The sequence below is a fragment of the Candoia aspera genome, chromosome 1 (genome assembly GCF_035149785.1).
Source record: "Candoia aspera isolate rCanAsp1 chromosome 1, rCanAsp1.hap2, whole genome shotgun sequence".
NCBI classification, from domain to species: Eukaryota; Metazoa; Chordata; class Lepidosauria; order Squamata; family Boidae; genus Candoia; species Candoia aspera.
In genome coordinates, this window is record NC_086153.1 from 235,035,204 (window position 1) to 235,061,156 (window position 25,953).

A 25,953-nucleotide genomic window follows, 5' to 3' on the forward strand; every position below is an offset into this window, starting at 1 on the left:
CAGATGAAACACGTATCAGCGAAATGACCTGCGAAATGTTACGATGTACCAGCAACATTGGAACGGTGAACATGACAAACATGTGCTAAAGAGTTAACTGATGCCCTGGCAGAAGGCTGCAGCCCAAAGGGCCATGCATCAAACCTAGAGAGTGAGATCAGGGAAAAGCCCAGTCATACTTCCAGAAGCAACAGAGTGCAGAAAGGCACATGATCGTGCTGGCTTTCAACCGGTCTGCAGTACAGTAAAGCAAAGAGGAATTGAAAACCGTTCATCCCTACCTTGACAGACTCGGTACTGGATAGTGCCAGCTGCAGTGATAATTTAGTGCCCTGAAAGACTCCCCACCCTCACCCTAATGTCAGCAAGAAGGACAGGAGTGTCCTTCCAGAGAACCACAGAGATATCTTGGAGAAACTATGTGATGGCAGTTAGAAAAACACGATTTGAGTCCAGGACAGGAGGCAGACACAGAATAGCTCTGCGTTAACTCTCTTGATTATAAGAGGGAGGGAGGGAGGGAGAAGGCTGTCAGGCTTTCAAGATTCTCTTACTATGACTTAGATCAGTACAATAGAGTTCCAGTCGTTCTTGTGGAGTCTGTTTCCTGACCTGGCCTAACATCGATAAGCTGGTGGCCGCTCTAATTTTTAAAATCAGTGGTTCTGAAGGAAGAAGAGGCATTCACAGACCCCAGTGAGCGAAAGATAACCCACAAGGCATCCACTTTGGGAACAAGGGCTGCAGTTGTCTCCATCTTCATCAGCACCTTGGGGTATTGGCATGTGCTCTTCTCCCAGAAGTGCTGGTAAGGCCTACTTGAAAGAGAGGGCATCGATAAATGGGTCAGAAGTCACAGCAAACCTCTTTGTGTAGTGCCTCCACTTTGCAGCCACACCTATGGCGTCAGAAGTGGTCTATGGTGTGTGGCTCTGACGTTGAAAGTTGGATTACCAATCAAAATCCAATTTTGCAGCAAAACTCTTCTTATTGAAGAAGCTGTTCAGAGAAGCAATCTGATTGCATAAGAAGAAACCCTTGTCTACTGACCTGAGAAAAGCAGATAGAAGTCCAGCATTGTCTTTTGTGCCAAAGACTGAAATACCTATCTTCCTCTTGACAGAAAGCAGACAAGGCTTTGAGTTCTTGGGAAGTGATCAAACATGCAGACCTTTTGGTGAATTTTTCCCATGATTTGTGATATACTAACAGATAGGAATAGCTTAGTTTTATTTTCAGGTGAGCAAGGCTAATTTGGTAAGGGGCAGTTAAACAAGCATTTTTCCACCTCCCTAATTTTTCTTCAGCTGTACAGGGATAGGAATACAGCAGTGGTTTACTGCTACTTGGATAGTATATCTAGGCTAACCCGTCTCTACTTGGCATATATGTAGTTTAAGCTTGTTGCTATCTGTGTGTATAGCTTTGTCTATAAACCCCTCCCCTTTTAGAGTTAAGCAAAGGGGTTAATTAGGTATGACTGGGATATCTCAGGCTGATAGGATGTTATCTTTCTTGGTCCTCCTCCAGATTATGATCACACATTGATCTCTCCCCCTCTTGACGTGGTTCCATAATGCCCTGATCTCCCCATCTTTTAATGGTCTTCAGGCCTCTCTGGAATGCTTCAGCAGCCTTCTCCCAGCCCACCCTGCTTAAAGAGCAGTCTCAGGTCTGCTCTTTAACAAGTGAACCTTGAAGAGCTCCAAAGCTGCCTAATCTGACATAGTTCCTCTTTCCTCTTCCTCTTCTCCTCCTCCCCTTCCCCTCCTCCCCTTCCTTCCAGCTTAGTCCATATTAACTTCCTGTCTCCCCCTTGTGAGAACTGCTGTGAAAAAGTGTAAGAATCCTTACCGCTTTCTCAACTAGTTTAACAGAGTATATATATTTGTGATCATGTGACAAAATGGATGGGAAGAAGCCTTAAGCCTTCCCTGCCTTCCAGCTAAAAGAGGTGGAAATAATACTGTTCTGTCAGGTCTGTCTTCCACTGATCAGAAAGATGTCTCTTAGTGACTCCAAATGATCCATGCTTCTGCTTTTCATTAATATGTGAAGCAATATTCACTAATATGTGAAGCAATATTCACAAGTATGTGACGCATGCAGAAGAATGTTGCTTTTTGCATTAATGTTAGGATTGTTCATTATGTAAAAAAAGGAAAAGACTCCCGCAAGTCAAGCTGAGTTCTTGATGATTGCATGAATGTTAGGGGCTTTTGGCAGTAATACTAAAGTGGTTTGTAATTGTCATCTTCTGGGATATTTAAAAAAAGAATGTCCTAGTCTAGACTACAACTCTGGGAGGTCCTGATGGTCTTCCACCTAACTACTAACCAGGTTTGATCCTGCAGAGTTTTTCTAAAATCAGATGTTGACTAGATGCTGCCACCTGCTAGGCCATACATTATCTAAGACTATACAGATAAACATTGAACATAATAATGCCAGGACATGAAATATGTGGTAGCAGTTGCTACAAAGAGAAATTGGGGAGGAAATTTTACACAGAAATGAAGCTTAGGTGGCTTTCCTAAAAACATAATTTTTCCCCTTGAGAATTACTCTGGTCAGTGTGATGTAATCTCCTACCGACCTGCAGTTACTTGCAGTTTCAACTAACTTGGCTGATTTTCACTAAAAGAAATCTATAGCTCCAAACTATTTTCATGCATGGAAAACTGAAGGTAGAGATGATTAAATCTGTTTCTTGTTACGCCTCTTTCACAGGGTCACAAACTCAAAGAGAGTCTTACCCCAGTGCTGAACTTGCTGACTGAAAGTGCCCGGGTCCATCGACAGACGAGGAAATTCCTTAAATTAAAGGTACAATTTTAGTCAAACAGGACCCATAAAATAAAGTGTCACTGAGCCTGCTACAGTATGAGGCAAAATCTATTTAATAGGCAGTGTACAGCATTGATAGTATGAAACTGTGTCTTTCTAGTACTGTTGGTGTGAAATCTATGGACATCAGGACATTTCTTCATCAAGTTCTGAGGGAGACTTTTCATCTTCTTGCTTTTTCTAGAGATGGTGCAATTGCTATATAAAATGTGAAGACCTCCAAGTTGCATTCTTTTCTGAATGACTACATTTCCACAGTCCTCTTGGTAGAACTGTGGAAGTGATTTGTCACTGCTTTCCACTAGGAAGTTTTCTTGACTTCCCAGTCTAGCTAAGAGCCCTAGAATTCCCACCAGGGCCAACCCTGCTTAGCTTCCAAGATCAGCCAAGGATGGCTAGTTGCTACCGCTGAGGAAACAGGTCTTTATAGCAGGTGATGAGGAGCATGTGGTACTCAATGAGCACAGCAAGGGGTGAGAGAGGAAAAATGCCTTTGGGCATTTCCTTAATTCTGTTTTATCATTTGCCAAAAAAAGGGGAAAATTGTACCACCCTTATTAAAAGATTTGTAACTGAATTTTGGCAGTGTAGTTCAGGATGGGGACAGGGCTTCAAAAAAGGAACGGTGGGCTGTATGTGGACCACACATTTGCTAGTTTCTTAGTTAAAACATAAAGTTTGGTATCCCCTTCAGGTAGGTACACATGGGAGGGGTTATCAGTACTCACTTCTGTTACTTAATTGCAAGAAGGCATCTGTGTTTAGTATCAGGATGAGATTAATCTTATTGAGGCATTTTTGGTGCAGGATTTTCATGGCTTCATGAAACCCAGCTCTGTATGGCTTTAAGCATCACTTTTGGTTTTCCATGGATTCACAGGTGCTTCCTCCATTACGGGATGTGAAGAATAGACCAGAGGTGGGGAACCTGCTGAGAAATAAACTTGTACGCCTCATGACTCACATTGACACGGGTGTGAAACACTGTGCTGCTGAGTTCCTGTTTGTACTCTGCAAGGAAAGTGGTAATTGCCCATCCTGTCTCTTGTTCATCTTGGGCCTGTTGTATGCTGGCAGTTTGAATGAGTAAATAGGTGAACAAGCTGCTCCATCCAACTGAGATGGTATTTCGATTGTGGTTGAATGTTAAAAATGGAGGTAAGTTGGGAGCTCATGGCTCATTGGACTAAATTACATCACATGGAGATGAAGAGAAATGTTCACTGGGCCAATTTTACAATCAGTGGGGGAAAAGATAGATAAACCTGAATACTACTGTTGCTAGTAGGTGCGAAGATTACTGCAGATGCTGACTGCAGTCAGGAAATCAGAAGACGCTTAATCCTTGGGAGAAGAGCAATGACAAATCTCGATAAAATAGTTAAGAGCAGAGACATCACACTGACAACAAAGGTCCGCATAGTTAAAGCAATGGTGTTCCCAGTAGTAACATATGGCTGCGAGAGCTGGACCATAAGGAAGGCTGAGAGAAGGAAGATCGATGCTTTTGAACTGTGGTGCTGGAGGAAAATTCTGAGAGTGCCTTGGACTGCAAGAAGATCAAACCAGTCCATCCTCCAGGAAATAAAGCCAGACTGCTCACTTGAGGGAATGATATTAAAGGCAAAACTGAAATACTTTGGCCACATAATGAGAAGACAGGACACCCTGGAGAAGATGCTGATGCTAGGGAGAGTGGTAGGCAAAAGGAAGAGGGGCCGACCAAGGGCAAGATGGATGGATGATATTCTAGAGGTGATGGACCCGTCCCTGGGGGAACTGGGGGTGTTGACGACTGACAGGAAGCTCTGGCGTGGGCTGGTCCATGAAGTCACAAAGAGTCGGAAGCGACTAAATGAATAAACAACAAAACTACTGTTGCTGCCAGGCTTGCAAATTCTTTATAGTTGTTAGACTTTTTTTCACAGCAGTAGTGACAAGAGTTTTTCCAATCCAAATGCAGTCATGCTTCCATCCAGCTGTGTCAGTAACAGAGAGGAACCTTGTTGGTCGGCTCAGCTTCTTTCTCATGTGTGACCTGGGTTTGCAAGAATCTACCTCCTTGAACAGTTGGTCTGATAAAGATGAGACATATTTACTACTATTTGAATATATTTGTTTCTATAATAGCAGGAGGAAGTTTGACCTTCTCTGTCTCCACAGTGTCACGGTTTGTGAAGTACACGGGATATGGAAATGCTGCTGGTCTTCTGGCAGCACGAGGCCTCATGGCTGGAGGACAGACAGAAGGAGAATACTCTGAGGATGAAGACACCGATACAGAGGAATACAAGGAAGCAAAACCCAAGTAGGCATACATTGTATGCTTTGGCTTCTTAAATGTGATCTTTGTGTCTGCTTCTTTGGTGCAAGTCCCTTTGTTCCTGGATGTTAGAATCTTAACATATATGAATTGGAAGGGACTTTATAAGTCATTTGCTGAGAACAGGAATCCACTAAACCACCCAGCCTCCCTATGAGTATCACCACTGTTCTGTGCAGCCTGCTTTGCTGCTTAAGAGCTCTTACCATCAAGAAATGCCTCCTGATGCTCAGTTGAATTCCCTTTTTAAAAAATGTAAAAGACCTATTGGTCTTTGACTGCCCCCGGCTCATTTTGTTACTTGATTTCAATTAAGCGTCTTCTTTTCTGTGTGTTTAAACTTTGCTTCTTTTTTCAGTGGTCTCTTTCACTTCTTGCCAAGTTCTTCACAAGTAAACAACTCCTCTTACCTCCAGCTCTTGTCTTAATTGACAATGACAGTTATCAAGAGTCACTTGCCCAATAGATATGCACACAATTGTAGGTATTCTGACATAATTACTTCTTATCTGCAACCGATTTACAATTATGTTACATTACATGTCTCCCTCCAGCTCCTCCTTCCTACAGTTTTTTCTGCACACATTAGATTTACTGCAACATGTAGAGGGGCAACTGCTCTATGTAGGATTTATTAAAATAGGAATTCCCTTGTAAGTTTAGAAATAAGAATAGTAACAGGAAATTGGTGGGCAAAACTGAATTAAGAAGAGTAATGGACATGTTCTGGGGAGAGAAACACAACATTACCTGTGTTGTATATTCTGTGTTGCTCCCGTTCTGTTAATGTGAACAGCATGTGTTTGTGTTAACCAAATGAATAATAGAATTACATTTCTAGGCTACTCACCATGCCTTTTTTTTACTCTATCTCCACTAAAAAAAACAACAGCCAAGAAAGGGAATATGTAATATGAATTTTGATGGCAAGATTATCACTTATCCTGCCCAGTGCCTGTGCCCTTTTGACTTTTACGAGTGGGAAAATTGATTATCCTGAAGGGCATTAGTTACTTTCCGGAAGAAGTGAAGAATCAGGTTTGTTGATTCATTGTTTGTGCTTCATATATTCTACCTTCTTTTCTCTGTGTTACTGTCTGATTCAACTGTTTAGCATTAATCCTATAACTGGGCGTGTGGAGGAAAAGCTTCCCAATCCAATGGAGGGGATGACAGATGAACAGAAGGAGGTTGAAGCAATGAAACTGGTGAACATGTTTGACAAACTCTCCAGGTACTAAAAGATACAGAGCTTACCCAGAAATGAATTGGTAATCAGAGAACAGTCTGAAAGAGAGCAGTGGCCTAAAATCAAAACCTCTAAGATACCAAACTTACAGTGGATTCAGACAAGTTATTTCAAGTGATTTAATTTTCTTTCAGCTAATTTGCTACCCAGTTTGGTGGTTCTATTAACATTGAAAGAAATGTCTGCAGGCAACTGTGAACCCAGGGGATGGTAGAGGAGATCAATTTGTTTTCCCCCATTCACCCTTATTTCTATAAACTCTGCCCTGAAGGGGACTGAGGTGGTGCCCTGCCATCAAACTTCAGCAAATTTATCCAGGACAGGTTGACTATAATCATGATCATACCATGTTTTTTTTAAAAAAGTTGTAAAATGTTTTGTGTCACTGGAACGTTGTGCTAAGTGTTGTATGTGAAAAGTGGGGAGTTTTAACAGGAGAGAATAAGAAGTAACTGACAAAGACTGAAAATGGTATCTCAAGTAAATAGTTTAGGATTTTTCCTTAAGCTTCCTTAAGCTTGAATTTCAGGCTGATAATAAAGGTAGGAATATCAAGGGTGAGGGAGGAAACTCTTAGCAACTCCAAAGCTCTGAAGCAGCCTCAGTGAGAGGTTTCATACTATTCATTTATCCCGTGCACAAGTGCAAAGCTGGGCCTCTGGATAATTGGTGTAGATTGCAGAGACAGCTGTTTTACCTTCCCAGTAGCCCAGCACTCTACAGTAGTTGCTTTTTCATCCTTTAGGAGCAATGCAGACAGGAGTCCAGGAACTAAATTGTAAGCCGCTCAGAGTCACTTGTGAGATGGGAGGTTATAGAAATCAAATAAACAAACAAACTACCTCAAGAATTCAAAAGATAAATTGGTGATCAGGAGAGGCAGTTTGATGCAATCTCCTCCCTGTTTCTGTGTGTATCAGAGGGAGGTGAATGCAAGTCTGGACATTTCTTAGCCATTGAGGATGATCAGAAGGAATCGCAGAGGGATTTGCTGGCTAGCTCAACAGTGAAGGATGTTAGGGCTATTACTTTCAGAATTACCAGTGGCAATTCTAACATTGGTTTGGCCTTGCTACTGAACATTAAGGCTCCCAAAATCATGTTCTTAGGCTGAGTTCATACATCATACTAAATGGCTAATGTGTTTTTTTGCAGGGGGATATGCCTTGACGTACCAGTTTAATTGTACTAATTATTTTGTTTGGGTTTCAAAGTTCAGATTCTGTGAGCATTAAAATTCCTCTTGAGCCATATGTGGAAAGCATAATCTTACCACTTTAGATATCTTAATAGCACTCTTAAAATAAACAGAGCGGTTACCTCAAGAATATTAAGACATGTGCATACTGTATTATTTAAAGTAATAGTTAATACTTAATAGTATCTCCTGAAGAATATTCATGTATGAACTCTGTTGAAAAATATGGAAAAAGCTTGTTAATAAGCTGGTCTTTTACTCACCGAGTTTACTTTCTAAAACCTTCACAGAATTGAGACTCAGGAGATTTAGTCAAGTTCTTTTGGTGGTTTAAAAGGATCTTAATAGGTTTGCCATATATAGGTTCTAAATTCCATGTGACATTTCCAATAAAGGATTTAAATAATCTGAGGAAAAAGGCATCTGCTTGGGGCCAAGCTGAATTACAAATCACTTAGAGCTTTTCATATAAAACAAATAGTAATTACATTTCAAAGTGTCTGTGTAGAATCTTTTAAAGTTTCACACCCTCTTCAAAAACTCTGGCAGCAAAACCAGTCCCAGTACATGCACTATGAGTCAATCTCTGGAAATTTTAGGATTATTTTTACTAGGTGTAATATTTATTTCAATTTTAACAAAAGGGCTCAAGAGACCCTCACACAAGGTCTTCATGGCTTAATCGTGAATGAGCAGTTATGTTCAAGGATCAGAAAACATTTCATGGCAGTTTCTGTAAGGGTTTTCTCATGAAGAATCACTTTTTCTCATCACTGTTCTTTCTCTCTTTTTTTTTATTCCTTGAAAGACAGCAGATCATCAGACCTATGGGTCTGGGTCCTGATGGCAATTTAACCTCTCTCAATTTAACCTCCCTGAATGAAGCTGTTCATCAAATAGCTGAGGAGAGATTATCTTCGGACTCTGATTTGGAATTAGACTGAGTCATCCTATTTCTCACAAGCCTATGGACCTGCGACTCTCTCTTTATATCAGGATTGATCTTCTGATACGAAAACCTGGACAAGGACTTTCTGGGACTTGGATTCCTCCACCCAGATTCATCTAAGTTCTGCTTCTTCTGCAGCCCTACAGCACTTCTCTTGACAGCTTTTCACAGCTTTGTTCTTTCTGACTGTCTTTTCCCCTCAGTGTTTCTAAGAGTCTCACCCTCTGATGTATCCCAAAGACTTTCCAGCAGATTGGCAAGGAGGCAAGAGAGGGCAGTTTCAAGTGGGTTAACAGCACATGAAACGCTAAGAGTACATGCATGTAGTCAATTGTTTGGAAAGAAAAAGGTGTATGAATTAGGGAAATATGTTAATCCCTGTGCCAAGCACAACATTTAAAAACCGTGTGTCGTGGTTGGTACACTTGGGAACTGTAGGCAAATATGAAAGCGTATGCATAGTAGTAGTGTCTAGGAGTATATTATAAAAATGTGTGAACAAAGTAAGCCTGCATTTTTTATAAATATAGTGTGTGACAATCAAATGTAGTTTCATACCATTCCTTTTAGAGTACCTTATGGATGGTTGGAAATCTGCAAGAAAGAGCCATTGTTGAAAGTGTGAATGTGTGCATGTGTTGTGTGTTTGTGTGTGCATATGTGTGTGTGCAAGGAAGTATTTTTATTTAAAATACAGGAATATATGGGAAATGCAGAGATCTGTTTTGTTCACAGTGAAGCATATGTAGATACAGTATTTGCAGTAGAAAGGCTCTGATCTTTCATTCTGATGCTGCATTTGTGTCCCTCTTCCTACATGTTATCTGAAGTAACATCAGTCTTTGCACTGTTGAGACAAAAGACTGCTTTATTTCCATAAGTTAGTACTACAAGTTGGGCGGGGAGAAATATGACAATAAATAAATAAAATTATCTGCTTAAGTTTCTGTATTTCCATAGCATTTTGCATTCACAGGTTACTTTCAGCCTTTACCTGAATTTAAACTTCCCTGTTTAGAAAGGAATTCCATTTCCCAGCTTGTTTTTGTTTTACCAACAATTTCAAAACTTAGCACCAATGTAAATTAAAATTTTTCACTAGAATAAACGAACCCTTCCAATACTAAATTGTGTACTTCTGTCTATAATTATTTGGGTAGTGGTTCTCTAAGTAATTAAAAACAGATGGGTATTTATAAAAGATGTAAAGTATAGCTAAAATCAGTGTGGATGATTCCACTTACAGAAATATTAAGATCAAGACAATGTTAAGACAATGTTAAGTTGGACTTCTGGTGGGGAACATGGCTGACTGAACAGTTTTGTCCACAAGCTCTGTGGACAGAACTGACAACGCAGGTTTTTTTGGGGAGGCTCAGGCTTTTATCTGAAGCCCAGAGCTTTTTCAAGAGCCAAGAAAAAGCTCGGAATCATCCCATTTGGTCCTCCAAAACGTCACCTAGCAGCCTGAGAATCGCAACAGTGAAGACCTGGTAAGAGACGACGGGAGGCTGGGAAGCTATCAGGTCCAGCCCGTGTTTGTAGCCTTAAAGGACATTAGGTCAAGCCCTCCCATTTCTAAACCACCCAATTTATATTTTTAAGTTTTCTTTCCTTAAGAGAGGCTTTCTACAACAAGAAAAAGCTGATTCCTTTGGTGCCTATCCAATTATATATTATTTCTGGATTAACTTTACAAAACCTTTTGTTAGTCTTTCGCTTACTTCCTGTTCAATTTTAAGGTGGACTGAGAATAATTAATCATCTCGTTACTATTTTTGTATTTAACTTGAAGGACTTAATTTTTTCCTACACGTTGCTGTTTTGACATTTCATTTTTCTGTTCACTTTTTGTAGTTGCTGGTTAGCATATTTTTTTTTTTCTTTTTGCAAGCCTTTTATTAACTCATTAGCTCTGATCTGCTTCAGTTAAGTCTCCAGAGGGCGCCATAATCTACTGCCTGGAAGATGGATGACCTTAAGGAAATCTTTGCAGAGCTTCACTCTGAGCTCCATTCTGACTTCAAAGATATTTTTTATGACTTTCACCAAGCTATTATGCAAGATCTTTGGGATGTTGTAGAAAATATTAGTCCTAAAATGTGTCAACTGGCTGAAGATGTTCTGCAAAGGGTTGAAGAAGTTTATCAAGGGGGGATTTTTTTCCCTGACAGGGAGAATAATCTCTTCCAAGAAATGCCAGGCAATGAACATACTTTGGTGAAAAAGGAGTTAAAGCTTAACTTGCAAGATATTGTCCAAGCTGCTTTCCTGAATGATTGTTATGAGAACGAGGCTATGCTGTGTGGGAGGTTTTCTATCCAGGAATATGATTTTTTTTTAAGGGGGGCAGTTGGATTGTTTAATTTTAATTCTATTGTGAAAAATGCTGTAGGCGTAAGATGGAGACAAGTAAATGCTCTGGTATATTTTGATGTAGGATAAGAAATTAAGAATATGTATTTGGACTGATACTAAGGCTTGTATGACTATTTTTTTTAATGATTTAAAGTTTGCTTGATTTTTTTAAAGATCTATACGGTATAAGAATGTTTTAGGTTTAATAGGGTTAAGATTGTTATAGTATTATTAAGCATAAAAGTAGATAATTTAGATGTTTTTATAATTTGATTTTTATTATAGTGGCCAGAAATATATAGAAAAGTGATAGGCAGGAAATATTTAATAAATGGGTTTCTTTGGGGGGGGGAGTTGATTTAGAGGTTTATATATTTGTTTATTTTTCTTTATATATAAGGGGAAAGAGCAATTGTTTTTATTGATTTTTATAATGTGTTTATGGAATGATTTATAGAAATAATGTGATTTTGGTTAAAGCTAGAGTAAGGGATTAATTATGGAAATTGCTGTATATTCTTGTTGGAAGTTGGAAGTCATCTTGTAATTTCTCAAAAACTTTTTTCATTTTCTGTTTTTTCACTGTTTTTTCTTTTGTAGTTTTTTTGTCTTTTGTGTAGTTTTTATCTTTTCCTTAAATTTAATAAAATTCTTATTTAAAAAAAAGACTATGTTAAGTTGATAAGGGAAGAACAACATATAAATTCCAGTAAAATTATGCCATGTAGGGCTTTATAGGTTATCACCAGCACCTTGAATTGGACCTGGATGCATAATGGTAGCCAATGCAGCTGGTGGAGCAGAGGTGTGACATGCACAGGCCTAAGTGCACACCTAACTGCCCACACCGCTGCATGTTGCACCAACTGAAGCTTCCAAATACCCTTCAAGGCGGGATCAGGAGTTTGAGTCCAAAAGGACCCCCAGATCGCACACCAGGTGCGTCTGGGGAAGTACTATCCTCTCCAGAACCAAAGATGGTAAATTCCTAGATCCAGGTGGCCCCCAAACCCAAAGCCACTCAGTCTTGCCAGGGTTGAGCCAAAGCCTGTTGCCACAGGAAATGTTCCAAAGCACTGACTAAAAGGGTGTCCAAACTTCTGCACTTGCTGTATTCACTGATTTTCTATTTTGCATCTGTAAACAATAGTAAGGATGCATTCAAACTTGCAGCAGAAAGATGGTGTTTTTACCTTTGCACCATGCACCGGCTGTGTCAACTTCTCTTCATGTAGGAATTCACAGAAGCATACAATTTGGTCATTTTGCATTCAGCTATGTAGAAAGCAGGTAACATTGTGAATCTAGTCCTTTCCTGCTTTCCATAATGACTTAGGTCTTCAAGAAAGCTACAACTAGAATCCTTGCTTTTCAACCAAAATCTACATACAGTATTTTCTTTGACTCTGGTAGCTCTGTTACAACCGTTACTCCTCACTAAAGGTAATTGTATCTTCCATGTGTCGTCCTTTCTTTTTAGAAACTAGATAGGCATTTAACTGAACAATATAGTAACCTTTTCCACTAACCAGCAAGGAAGAAAAATAATACTGTAGTTACTGAAAATGTTTCTCACTGTATTGTTTTGAAACAAAATATGCTTGATCAACAGTTAACATAGTATAATAATACACATTTCTGCTGTTTACTGGGCTGGTGATTCAGATGTCTCATTTTAATAACTTACACACTTTTCAATCTGTTGTTTGAATTACACATTTATGTAAACCTGTTAATTTAAATATGCACAAATGTATCCACTGCAACTTGAAAGAACGCTTTTTAAAAATCCAACCTTTCCAAAAAAATCAGTCAAGGTTCTTCTAACCTGGGGAACTAGCCAGAATTTCTAAATGGGAAGCGTGGGGTGGGAGGTAGGGCAAATGTAATTTATGTAACATTTTCCAGGTGACTGGAAACAACAGGTCATATTATCTGTTTGACGTACCGGTCAAGGGATGAGATTAATGCTGATATGATTCGTCAGATATATTTCCTTTGTAAGCTGATGGGATGAAGGTTTAGAAACTTAAGATACCATGGTGTCTTGTTCAGGGGAAAGACTCAGAGGGCTGGAATTAGGCTAATTACTGTTAATCAGAGCTGCTGGTTCTAGCTGCGGCATGGAAAAATAGTTAGATGGGGACCTTACTGCTTCCTGCAGTGTCTTACTCAAAGATATGTAATGCTAACTAAACAGGTTTCTTTCAGTGAAATCCATTGATATGTTTCCATTTCCTCTATAACTATGATGTTTCCTCAGAATCTGCTCTAAAGGATTCACCAATTCTTCAAGCAGAGTTTTGAAGATGTGGTGAATACCTGTAAGGAGGAAGATGAAGACCTACTGTGTGAGTGAAATTCCACTGGCATTTCATAAGGTTTCACCCACAGCTTTTAAAGACAGTGTAACGAAGGAAAGGGGAATTCGTGACCTTCCTCAGATATTGCTGGATTACAACTCAAAGCATTCTGTACCCTTACTTACATTGGCTAAGGCTACTGTGTGCTGTAGTTCATCAAGAAACATCTGAAGGGCTCTTTTCTGGTATTCTAATAACTATTATAAAATAAAACCAGAAATCCTAAAAAGCCAGACCACCATCTCTTTTAAAGGAATAATAAGCAGGAAGCTAGTTAACTGATGTTCAGTATGCTGAGGAAATCTCACCAATGCATTAACGAAATTGAACTATAAGGATTTTTTTTCAAGATGTAATTATTAAATGAAATCAAGGACAGAGAATATAAGCTTAAATGTAAATCCTGGGAAATTAGTCAAACGAGGTGGAGAACAATTGTTAAAATAGATTTTATTTTGCTTTAAATACAACTTGCAAATATTACACATTCATCCAGCAGTTATATCTGTATGTGCTAGTTTCTTACTAGAAATGTAGATGTATAAACCATTTATCTTTTCAAGTTACATAGGCGATATCTACAAATTAATATACACATTATTTTAAGAACCCCTTCTTACAAGTTGATAAATCTGATTCAAACCAGATTTTTCACACCTTTGATAAAAGCTGCAGTCCCTATTTGACTTCTTCCAAGTGGGTAGAAAATTGTGGATTCAGTATGAATGAAATAATATTGTTGTTAAGGCTCTAAATGCCACAGATGTGTGATGTTTCTTAAATGACTCAGAAGTAACCAAGTGGAAAAAGTAAAAAAATCGGAGAAAATGCCTTCTGAAAGGGAGGTAGCAGTTTCCCCGAACATCTTTACAGCCTATCTTTATATAAAAGTAAATTCAAATCTGCTTGATTTCCATTTCCCCAGGAGGCTTGAGAAGATGTCCTTCTCTGATGTGTCAGAGATGTTCAAGGAGTCAATTATCATCTCCAGATTAACTCCAGTTCTTACTGTTATCTACTAGGTGGTGGCAACAAAAAGACCATCTTTTCACCCAGATCTGTGAATTTATCAATCTAACCTTTGGCTGAGGCAAACTTTACTTTCTGAGGAGTTAAATCTTTCCAAAAGTAGAGATTATACTTCTATTTCTCTTTTGTATCCAGCTGAAAATACAAAGAACATAGATTGTTTATTACAACCTACACCAACTGTTGATGAGATACCGAAAAAAAAAAGTAAAATTGAGGAAGCAGACTGTATTTACAATTAAATAAAAACATTTCTGAAGAACCAATTTTAATAGCACTTATGTTGACTTGAACCTGACTAGAGCAGACTGACATTTTGCATCGTATCACTCTGGAGTGGCAGACAAAATTCATTTAACATATGCCTGTCTGGCCTTCCCTCAAAACACAATGACGCTCTTTTTACATAATTGCCACGGTATCTTTAATTCCATGTGGATTTGAAACATTTGTTTTTCTTGTAGAAACTAATATTTACAAATAAGTAAAGGAATTGCATCTACTTACAGAATTTGCTAAAATACGATCTTCATTGTGTACCAAGTCTATCTTGACCAATGGCAAAATATAAACTATGGCTTTGTTCATACATTGTGCCAAGCTATAACATGTTACTGTGCTGTAGGAACCTAGCCATTGTAGTTTGAAAACAAAGATGCTACACAACCAGCCTATTGAAGTTTATCCAGTAAATCATGGTTTAAGTATACTTGAACCAAGCCTGAACTGTTATACTATTTACTCTAACAGAATCTGAGAATCTCAATATTTTTTTTCTGCAGTTGAATGAAATATTCCTGCATACACACAGTATATCCATTCATAAAGAGAAGGAGATAAAGTATGCTGCTTCATTAATGGCCTAACAAATATGTAAGATTTAATTATTTAGTGTGATTTTTACTTTATTTCAATTATTTTGTTTTTATTATTAAGCAATCAATAATACAAAATTTTCTAACTCTAAACCTGAAAAAATAAACCTTCAAAATTATATTGTAATGAGTGGGGGTACAGAATACAAGATTGTAAATGTTCATATTCTTGCACACATGGACATACAGGAAGTCCTCAGGTTAGGAGAGTAATTGGGACCATGATTGCCATTGCTAAGTGATACGGTCATAAAATGTGACATTACATGACTGCATCACTTAGCGACGACAATCCAAGCAGTCCCTGTTGTCATCGTTACCCCAAGGCACATGGGTGGTTAAGCGGGAAGCAGTGGGAGTCCCAGGTAAGGAGAGTGGGAGTGCTGCAGGGGGTGGGGGAGGCCCGGCAAAAGCTACACACAAGTTGTGGGAGGGAAGGTGCTGCAATGTGGCATGAGTGCAGGAAGGCCAAGAGAAGGAGGGCGCAGGTCTGTGCAAGTACAGGGAGGCCAAGGGAAAGGAGGGTGTGGGTTGATGTGAGTGCAGGGAGGCCTAGAGAAGAACAGTGTGGTGCACAGAAGGTGGGTAGGATTTACCAGAGCAACTTGTGACCTTCCCTGCTGGCTTCCCCATTGACTTTGCTTGTGGAAAGCAGTAGGGAAGATGACAAAAGGCAATCAAGTGACTGTGGGATGCTGCAACTGTCGTTAAGTGTGAGCTGGTTGCCAAGTGCCCGAATCACAATCACAAGTCTGCAGGGGTGCTGTGACAACTGGAAATTCAAGGACTGGTCATAAGTACCACTTGTTCAGCACCGTCACAACTACAAACAGTCGTTGAACAAGTGGTCGGTAAGCAAGGACTACCTGTACTATAATTGTAAATGCAAGTGTGATCACTTCCAAATCTGAAGTCTCACTCTGCAAAACTAAAATGTTACTGAAACAAATCATAAAATGCATTAAATAGTTACATAGGGCAGATTGCATAGTTATGCCCTTTAAGTTGCCTGAGATGGAAAGTAATTACATCCAGAGTCCACTGGAGTTGAGCGGCTATAACAAACTTAAATAAGATAAACCAGTAAATCTATACAACTGAGATATATGGCCTGATGGATAAAATAACTGTGAAGATTATTTTAAATAAGGTCTTATCATTAATTTTATTGTTTTCATAATTCCAGCCAGCAAAATAAAGAGTCTGAGAGACAAGTCAAAGTTTCATACCTTTTCTTTTTCTTTCTTCATTAGTTCCTGTAATTCCTCTTTCCAGCCCAATAGTTCTACCACTTTTTCCACTCCACTGATTACATCTCCCAGTTCAGCTACGTCATTGTGCTGTGGCTGGAATGCAAATGGCCCCACCAGGTCTCGGTTGACCAGGACGCGGGGGACAGAACCACGGACAGCTCCTGCCAGACTAGCAAAGGGCTCCACCTAAAATACATCAGAAAGGGGAGTTGTATATCTCTTGCACAGTAAAGATTGTTGCACTTTAGTCTTTTTTCTAAGAAAATAGTTATAGGGCCTCAAAGGCTAAACAAAACTTACACCAAACTTCTGAATTTGCCCACTCCATATCTGCTAAGTAAGAAAAGCCATGTGCAAATCACAGGATACTACTGTAGAAAAATGGTACCGTCACAATATTTAAGAGGATGATACAGTACTTTCATTTAAACACTGATTCTCCTAAGAGTCCTCAAAAGATACTTGAATGAGGAGTCCTTGGTGCTCTCTGAGCTTGGTTGTTTGCTTGCAGACATCTCATTGCTAGACTAGGTAACATCATCAGTGCTGGTGAGGGTGGGGTTTGCTCCCTGTCTATATGCAGTAACTTGCCCTGCCAGTGTTGGTGGGGGTGTGGCTTTCTCCTTGGTAGTTCCTTGATTAGGGAATTGTTTTCTGCTTGACTGTTTGTCTGGTGTTAATCTCTGCTTATCTGGGTGTTGGCTGCTGGAGAGGATGTGTTCTGGTCTTTTTGTTTCCTTCTTAGCTTTATTGTCTCTTTTGAATGGTCTGTAAATGTGGCTTATGTGGTTTATCTATATTAGAATGAACCCTTCCAGCAAGTAGACCTGCAGTATTATTCCTGCGTGAGAAGATAGCTGAAGATAATGTGTTCTTAAAGCTCTAATGAAGTTAAAGCTCTGAACTTCCTTCCCATCTCTTTTGCTGATCCCTGAACTGCCACCTTCTCATTCCCTTTGAATTCTCATGGCTTACTCTCTGTTTTCCAGAGTCTCTGAACCACTTTGTCTTAAAAACCCAACTCTTATTCTCTTCCCAGGTTCATGATAGCCCAGACCTCAAGGGAGGTTCCAAGGATAAAAAGCAAGTCTGCCATAGGAAAGTCTGCCATATGCAAGAAGAACCGATGAGGGAGCTCTTCTCCAAAGAATATAATGTCAGGCTTGACCACTCCAGTGCAAACAGGGCATTTGGGAATTTTGTCAGTCATCACATCCCCCTGAAATGAAATCAGATAATAGGAATGTAAGTTCCTAGTCAGGCACTACAAGCCTCAAGACTGACATCACAACACAGGACAGTGTACACTAAACGGCAATAAAAGCAAAATGCAATCCTGGGAGCTACTAGAAGCAAAAATCTAGGCATCTAGTTGAAATACGTGGATCCATCTTAAAAGATGAGCCAGTGAGTTTGGCAGCAACTGTGGTTAGCCTGGCCAATGGAAGGAGGTAGTAGCCTATGAATATGAGCAGCCAGGGAAAGCTGAGAACTGGAGGGGTACCCAGAGTGTCACTGATGGGTTGTCTTTGTCCTTATCAGTGTCCACCTTTCATTTCAGAGAAATCGCACTGCCGACTTCACTGTTCTGTGAGGAAACATGATGATGATGATGATGATGATGATCTGGGATTGTCTCATGAGAGATGTGGGGCAAGGGAGATGCCCCCGTGAAGTGAGGGTAAAGGTGAGGGGCACACATACCCACTGGCCAGTGCCCAAGTAGGACGATTTCAGGACAAGGATTTTATTGTGCTAGGTATAGAGGAAGATGTGTAGGGTTAACTGGAATTGATATAAACAGCAAGGATGGGATTCCAGACTGTTGTTCCATAGAAAGCAAGTTGTGATAAGTTTGGAGTGATGCTGCTCCAAGTGGAATAAAAAGGTGGGGTGAAAGAGCTTTAGCAGTCTGATTTGGTATGGGGGCATATTTCTACAGTGATGGGCCATGGGAAGTACAGCAATATGATGGTTCAGTTGTTCCAGGGAAGCGGGACATGCAATTGTCCCCTCTCTTGGGGGAGATGGGCGGTAATTGAATTTGAATAATAAAATAAATAAATAAAATTGCATGCAGGTCTCCACATCTGGGGTTCAGGCCTTAATCCTAGGGCCAGATCACAAGACCCTTTTCTGTCAGGTTTCAGGCCTGAGTATGAGATGGAAAGCGCACTGGGTGAATGACCTTTTTCATGACTCGGATGGAGGAATGTTCTGTTGGAGTCAACAGAAGCAGGCTGACTGTACATTTATGATAAATAATTTAAATGTGTGTATATATATATATATGCTTATACTATGCCTGGAGTGCTGTATCTGCTGTGTAATAGCCTACCCTGAAATCCTCCCCTGAATATGATCTTCGGCAGACAGTACATGTAGCAGAAGCAAATGTGCCGTGAGCTTCAACTAGTTTATCTGGAGGAATCCCAGCAACTAGAACACACAAGACAGAGAGATCAGCTTGGTCCAACTCTTCACCAACTCAAAAGTATTTAAAATGCATGATGCCACCACCGCCACCGCCACCACCACCACCACTATTGCTGCAATCTGACATTGCTCTCAATTTATCTTCTTAGAGCCAGTGCCAAGCAGCTCACCTCTCTCCAGCCCATCAATATTTTGTGTGTAGAGGCGCAGAAGGAGCCCTTTGTCAAACAGAAGTCGAAGAAAATAGTGGGCATAGTTTGGCCTGTAATTGCCAGGGTACAACTCCTTAGCTAACCTGAAGAAAGGCTTGGGATTCTGGAAAAAGTAGCTAAGCTCAAATATGGCTTCAGGGTATGGAATATTATATTGCTGAAGGTTACTGTATAGCCCACTCCCAGGAGACCTGCAAAAAGAAGAGTAAATTTAGAACGCTGATAGGCCAGGAAACCAAGCTCATGCAACAGATCCCTAGCTTATCATATGGCTCACTATTTATATGGGATATTTCCTTTCAAAAGTGGATCACATATATAAAGGCAAGAAACAGATTAGGAACACTTCCTCCCAAGCATAAAAACAGATTTATTAAGATGATGTATCACCAGAACAAAGTCTATCATGTATTACAGGACTACCAACTGGTCAAGTGGAAGTACCCAGGGTGGGAATACTTACTGCTCTAGAAGAGCTCACATATACTGTTTCTCTGTGAAATCCAAATCTATACTTGATTAACACTGCAGTTAATATCACTGATTTAATCAAAGGCAGTTACTCCCATACATTGTCAAAACATGCAATGCCTGTCTAACTTCTTGGTCATTGTTCAACCCAGTGCACTTATGAGGGGATCCACAAATTGGTGGCCCAAAGCCTTAGCAGAAGAAATGCCTAGGTACTGAAGTATCCTAATCCAAGAAATAAACTGGTTAGAATTCTAAGGGAAGGTACAAAGTGGTAAATGCATTTTATTTTGAACTCAGAACAAAACAGTTACAACTAGAATGTTTTTTTGGAGTGTTCCAAGTTCAAAGTATTTTGACAGGGAAAAAAAAACTGTCCCAAGAAGTCTCCACAAATAACAGAGCATCTGTTAGACCTGCTAATAGATTTACCTCTTCCAGACATGGCTTTCTCTGTGGATATGTGGGTGTTAATGAGCATGGGATAGGTTCAATGTGCCTTAAGGAAGAAGCTGTTGGTAGGGGAAGGCTGAAAAGTCTCTGTTTAAAACAGGAAAAAAACCCTGTTTAATATATGTGGTGAAAGGGGAAAGGTCTCCTGTGCAAGCACTGAGTCATGTCTGACCCTTTGGAGGGATGCCGCTTTTGCGACGTTTTCTTGGCAGACTATAGCGGGGTGATTTGCCATTGCCTTCCCCAGTTGTCACCTTCCCCAGCAAGCTGGGTACTCATTTTACCGACCTCGGAAGAATGGAAGGCTGAGTTGACCTGAGCTGGCTACCCGAGAATCCAGCTCCCGCTGCGATCGAATTCGGGTCGTGGGGAGTGTTTCGGTTGCAATACTGCCACCTACCACTCTGCGCCACACGAGGCTGTTAAAGGTGAAAGGTCAATGTACGTGAGTTTGTGTTTTTTGTTTATATTTAGCAAGCAGCCATGTTGTCACTATCAGAACTCATGCAGCACTTAACTGAAAGTGTTAATTTCCCCAAATAAGCTAGAAGACCTTATGAGGGTGGGGAGAGACTGCTGGAAAGTTGAGTTTCCTTTTAAGCTCAAAAGAAGTAGCCAATTTGAAAAGCAAGGGGATGGGAGAATCTCTTTTTATTTCTACCCATCCACTCACTATGTGTGAAAATAGCTCAGGGGCAGACTCCAAAAGTAACTGAAGCACCAAGAGTGAGACCAATCCAGTGGCAGGTCCCTTTCAGCAATTCCTCCTCTCTACATCACTTACTAACAGTAGACATATCCAGAAGAGCTCCCTCAGGGTCCCATATGCTCCTTAAAGCCTGCTGCTTTGCTCCACAGCTACTTTCTGGATCACCTCACCCAACCTAGGACAATGGCAGCAGATATTTGGTTTCTACTGCTGTCCACAACGTACCAAGTGCAACACTTTAATAGCATCACCTGAGACAACACAGAGGTGACTGACCTACCTGGTAAAATGAATTCATATACAGGTAGTCCTTGTTTAACATCCGCTCATTCAGTGGCCATTCAAAGTTACAATGGGGCTAAATGAGGGGTACTTACAATGGGTCCTCTTAGTTGCAGCTGTTGCAACATCCCTGCAGTAACATGATAGTGATTTGAGCACTCGGCAACAAGCATCATCACCATTTGCAACCTTCACTGCTGGCTTCCAACAAGCATGGGGAAGCCAGCAGGAGGCTGCAAATGGCAATCACGTGACCGTGGGATGCTGTGACCGTGTGGCCTAACAGCAGCAATTGGGACCGCTGGAATTGCCATTGTAAGTCGGCATGGTCACATGATGTCACACCTTACAGCTGCGATGGTTCATGGTCCCAGTTACTGTTGGTAAGTGAGGACTACCTATAAAATAAGAGGAGCTTTAATCTGCAATTAACGTATAAATCCACAGCCAGTTTGATCTGGTGGCTAAAGTGTTGGACTAGGAGTGGAGAAACATGAGCTTTAGTCTTGACTTAGGCATGAAAGCCAGCTGGATAACCTTGGGCCAGCCACCCCCTCTCAATCCTAGGAAGATGGCAATGCCAAACCACTTCTGAAAAATGCTGCCAAAGTAACTGCATAACCAGGAGTCAAATCTGATTGAAGGCCACATAAATAAATCAGAAGTGTGTTAATGTCTTAGAATAGCAAGATAGATCAAATGAGCATAAAGGAAAGTAAATGTGATTCTTGGCCAATAATACTAACATGCAATCATTCTTGGGGACTTCCAAACACTTGAAGATACCTTTATTTTGTTTGGCCCATGCACCTCTCTCCTTTTTTGTGGAGAACTATTGCATTACTAATTAAAAGAGGAAAGGGGGCTCCGTGTCAGGAGATGCAGGAAAAAAAAGACACTGACACTTCCCTACAGTTCTAAAAAGCACCCCTATTTGTGCCACTGCTGTTTAATAGATGATGAAAGCCATGTGACAGCTACTGAAAACAGGTTTCACGGATGACCATTTTTGTGCCGTGGTGAGGAAGATGCTTATTTGGTTACAGGTGGCAAAGCCATATGAGTAGTTCATTTGGTACCTGAAATCTGGGATGCCACTCGGAGTGCTGAGTCCTGCTCCAGCCATCACTACTATCCTACGGCATTCTTTCTTCCGGACGAGTTCCATCACATCCCTTAGGCTGAGTTTCTTATTTCCTCCATTATTTCCTCCTTGGCCAATTCCAAAAAACACTCTTGAGAACGTGGACAAGGACAAGAACCTTACTCCCTGGACCCTGCAGGCAAGAGAGTCTGTAAGCATGCTATAGATTATAAAGAAGCATGCTTATAAGGGAAAAAATAAGAACCTATCTTCCAATCCAGGATAATTTATATATGAATACCCATCCGTGGAGTGTGATCTAACCTAACTTAGTCAGAAAAGGATCAGCTTGAGCTCTTCCTCTTCCCTCAGTGCTAAGCTGAAGCAATTTCTGCCCAGCCTTTACCTGGCAGAAAACTACACTACACTAGCATACAACTTTCTGTTCCCATTGCCAGTTCCTATTCTCCCTCTGTTTTAAATCACTGCAATCACCTGACTTCCCTGATAAAAGGTGATATAGCCTAAGAGATTTTATACATTTTATGTCCTTGGACTGTGTCAGACTAAAGGGGAAAATTAGTTCAGCCAAGGATGACTTAGGGCTTTCTCATTCATGGGTTGAGGTCAAGATGAAGGCAACATCATGAGGATACAGCAGATAAATAAACTTGCTTGCAGCATATCTGTGCCACTGTTCGGTTCAAGTGGGGAAAGAGTTTTTTTAATGATTAGATAATTCCATTAAAGTTGCATCATTTGCATCATTTCTCATATAGCATCTCATAAGCTCGCTAGCTCCTACCTTTTATGCAGAGAAGCACTTTTTACATGTTATGTAAAACATGGTATTCACCAGCACTTTTTTGTATCTTGCAATGTTTTGACAGACTTTCAGGAGCAGGGTTTTAGATATACTTTATCTGCACAAGCTGATTTAAGTTTAATTGCTAACAACCAAGTTGACCCTTGATATGCAGTATTAAAAAACATAGTTGAATGGAAGCAACACCTGAAATGTATTACTGTAACTTCCCTCCAATCAGCACTAACACAATTTCAGATGCAAGAAATGGCATTGGCTAGATTTGACAGCCATCTCCAAAAAGTCTCACACTACTGACAAGTCTGCCTCTGTCAGAGTGGCAATGGAGGAGATATCCCACACTATCTGTCTCATTGCCCAACTTATTCTGCTGCACATGCCAAACATTTAGAATCTGTTCCGAAATGAATGAAAGATCATTCTACCCTGATTCCCCTAAAATTGAATTTCTATGGAAAGCACAAAAGACAGTTGTGAAGAATACTATGGAGATTGACAGGTTCTGCCTGAGCTGCAGCCCAACATTGTAAATATTTCCACCCTAGTATCATAATTAAATGGTGATGTTTCTGTCCTTGTAACAAAAGAAGTCTTTTTACATTATTTTAAATAATTTTAAATTTTGTTTTTTAATTACTCTTTACTTTTTTAATTGCATACCTGATACCTGTATATTGTAGTATAACCTATGGATTGGAACAATAAATTAAATTATATTACGTTAATTACATTTAAAAATATGTATCGTTTTATGCAGAGAATAACTTTTTACATGTTTCCTAATCTAATACCACATAGAAAAAGTGTCCTATGCAACCTTTCCTTCTGCCAGCAACAGAACTATGATAAGAATGAGGACTTTAAACCTGAATGGTAGCTGCGTAGAGGCTCTCTTCCATGCCACACAAACATTCAACAGTTTAATCAACCTTACTCTTAAATAAGACTTAACAGAATTTCAAGTTAAGGAATATTTATGAAAAAGAATATCAAGGCTATACCTGATCCCAGACAAGTCTGTTTTGTTTTTTAAGCTACTTTCTGAAGTCTTCTGCAGCAAAAGTTTTCCATGAGGAAAGTAGAGGACAGATCTTAATGGAATTAAGCGAAGATTTTTGCAGGCTGCCAAACTGGCAGAGTTTCTAAAATGCTGATGTTGGGCATGCATCCAGAGATCCAGAAACTTCCAACCTCAAAAATAGTTTTAAAAAAGTTTATTGGGATAAATGTCCAAAGAGAGGAAATTTTTGTAGAAGAATGAAAAATAATTTAGCTCAGTGAAACAAATTTTTATATGGTTAATACTTGCTGCATGAGAGCAGTTACCATTGTTTATCATATATTGCAACTACATAGGGAAAGAAACCAGCGTTTGCTTACAATTTATGCAACACAAGTAAAAATAAGTAAATTGAGCTTGGTTCCTAGTGACGACACAAGGACCTCAATTCTGTTTTCTTGGAAATAATACAGAAGTGGTGTGTCACTTCCTTTTTCTGGAATACTCTTCAATTTATCACTTGAGTTTACAGCCTTGGGTCTCCCATCCAAATTCTAAACAAACACAACCCAGCTTAACATCCTAGCCCGGACAAGTCCAGGCAGGTGCTATCATTTACTGAGTCATGTAAGAAAAGGGAACAAAAAATGGAAAACAGGTAGGAGGGCCTGCTGAATTCCATGGTAATTGGCTTGGTACTGGAAAAATAACGTATTCTGCATACTATTTGTGTTCTGCAAAAGGCACATAATTAAAACAGCACTAACACTGAATTAATTAAAGAAGAAGCCACAACCTAGGATTAGAAGACACCATTTATTAGGAAAATTTTCCAGATTCAAGTCTTAGAATCTCTTCTTTAAAAATTGCAGGAGGCAGAGCCAAGAAACACTGGCTTTACTATTATTCATTATCAGGTCACTCAAGAGCCTGACTTATTTCACAGCATTGTTTGCTATATTCTTTTTGCCTTTAACAATTATATTACATTCAAAATATATTAACTCCCCTAGTATTTGTCCATCTAACGTCACAAGTCTCCACAGCCTTCCTGAACTGGGATAAGCTTTTCCGAGATCAAGCAGAGCCGCCTGAAGCAGACTGAGACTTACCCATTAATCTCTGAAAACTGGCAGCCTGAAGCGCAGCTCTCCTTGCAGAGACTCTGAAGTGCAACCTCCAGTTCATTTCCCTTCAGTGGCCTAATCCTAAATCAGAAAAAAGAGAAGTTTTTTTTTTAAAATATTATTTTTATAGGGGCTGATAAAGGCCTGGCATTATTTTGTCTCTTCCTTTCCCCCTTAACCAGCTGTTGTGATCTGAAGGCTAATCTGGAACAAAGGGCAGAGCAGCACCGCTCTGTTTGCTTTCAATTATCTTGAGCCAGGAAGCACAACTAAACACTCTTTACCACAATGTTCCTAATAGAAGGACCGACGACAGCCTATCTTATCAGTACTTGAGTATAAGCCTGTAATTAATTCCACCACTACCCTCTTACTAAAGCTCTGAAAAAATGGCAGCAGAAACAAAATGCAGCAGCACTTATGCCACAAAATGGAGTCTGAAATGGCTACAGCTTCCCTTCTTGCCAAGGAAGCAAAACTCTTGCTGAATGTAAGCCTTCCCACAAGGCTCCTGTTTTCACTCCCCAAATCATGAGAAACATTTTCAAACCAACCCCATTTCTTCTCATTGCAGTTGGTCTTGAAATGCCAAGAAACCTCACATGAGCCAACCAAGGGGAGAATGTAAAAAATGGCACCCAACCAATCCCATTTTCCCTTGCCACATCCATGTTGCTAAACAAACTACATGGCTTTGCCCATGAAATCACCAGGAATTGAGCCCAACCCAAAGGAGATTTTGCCTTTTCTCCCAAAACACACTTCTTGCTATCATTTACTGCAATGTACCTTACATGGAGCTGCCTATGAAGACTACAAGGAAGCTAGAGTCGGTCCAAAATACAACAGTTCAGCTGCTGGTAGGTGAGGGCCACCAGTGCCATGCAGCAGCAGTGCTGCAAGCATTAA

General features: G+C 40.0%; 2 protein-coding genes across 6 annotated transcripts in view; one reads left to right on the forward strand and one right to left on the reverse strand.

The window, feature by feature from the left end:
- The window catches only part of RIC8A (RIC8 guanine nucleotide exchange factor A), a 36,058-nt gene extending 26,364 nt beyond the window's left edge, over nt 1-9,694 (forward strand). For both annotated transcript variants that reach the window (XM_063289209.1, XM_063289210.1), the window contains 5 exons: nt 2,731-2,826; nt 3,728-3,872; nt 5,011-5,155; nt 6,285-6,404; nt 8,426-9,694. In XM_063289209.1, coding sequence (XP_063145279.1) covers nt 2,731-2,826; nt 3,728-3,872; nt 5,011-5,155; nt 6,285-6,404; nt 8,426-8,561 — 642 coding nt within the window. In that variant the 3' untranslated portion in view covers nt 8,562-9,694. The remainder of the gene's footprint in view (nt 1-2,730; nt 2,827-3,727; nt 3,873-5,010; nt 5,156-6,284; nt 6,405-8,425) is intronic.
- A 4,026-nt stretch (nt 9,695-13,720) lies between these two features.
- On the reverse strand, nt 13,721-25,298 carry SIRT3 (sirtuin 3). Of its 4 annotated transcripts, XM_063289211.1 has the most exons (8): nt 25,030-25,298; nt 23,919-24,108; nt 22,087-22,284; nt 19,051-19,283; nt 18,783-18,883; nt 17,502-17,663; nt 16,421-16,630; nt 13,721-14,451 (listed from the first exon to the last, which is right to left on the reverse strand). In XM_063289211.1, the coding sequence occupies exons 1-8, from the start codon at nt 25,103-25,105 to the stop codon at nt 14,431-14,433; spliced, it is 1,191 nt and encodes a 396-aa protein (XP_063145281.1). In that variant the 5' UTR covers nt 25,106-25,298; the 3' UTR covers nt 13,721-14,430. The 4 variants fall into 4 exon arrangements, with proteins under 4 accessions (XP_063145281.1, XP_063145283.1, XP_063145284.1 ...); XM_063289213.1 differs by lacking the exon at nt 23,919-24,108 and having other exon boundaries at nt 25,030-25,126; XM_063289212.1 differs by lacking the exon at nt 13,721-14,451 and having other exon boundaries at nt 16,538-16,630; nt 17,420-17,663.
- Nucleotides 25,299-25,953: the final 655 nt, after the last annotated feature.

Bases quoted from the DNA above. Each gene is read 5' to 3' on its own strand.
- SIRT3 (XM_063289211.1), bottom strand. From the start codon at position 25,105: ATGAACTGGAGGTTGCACTTCAGAGTCTCTGCAAGGAGAGCTGCGCTT. The intron at 19,284-22,086 runs GTACCAAATGAA...TTCTTTTTGCAG, and splicing joins AGTGGCATCCCAGATTTCAG to GTCTCCTGGGAGTGGGCTAT. The intron at 17,664-18,782 runs GTAGGCTATTAC...ATTTCATTTCAG, and splicing joins ATTCAGGGGAGGATTTCAGG to GGGGATGTGATGACTGACAA.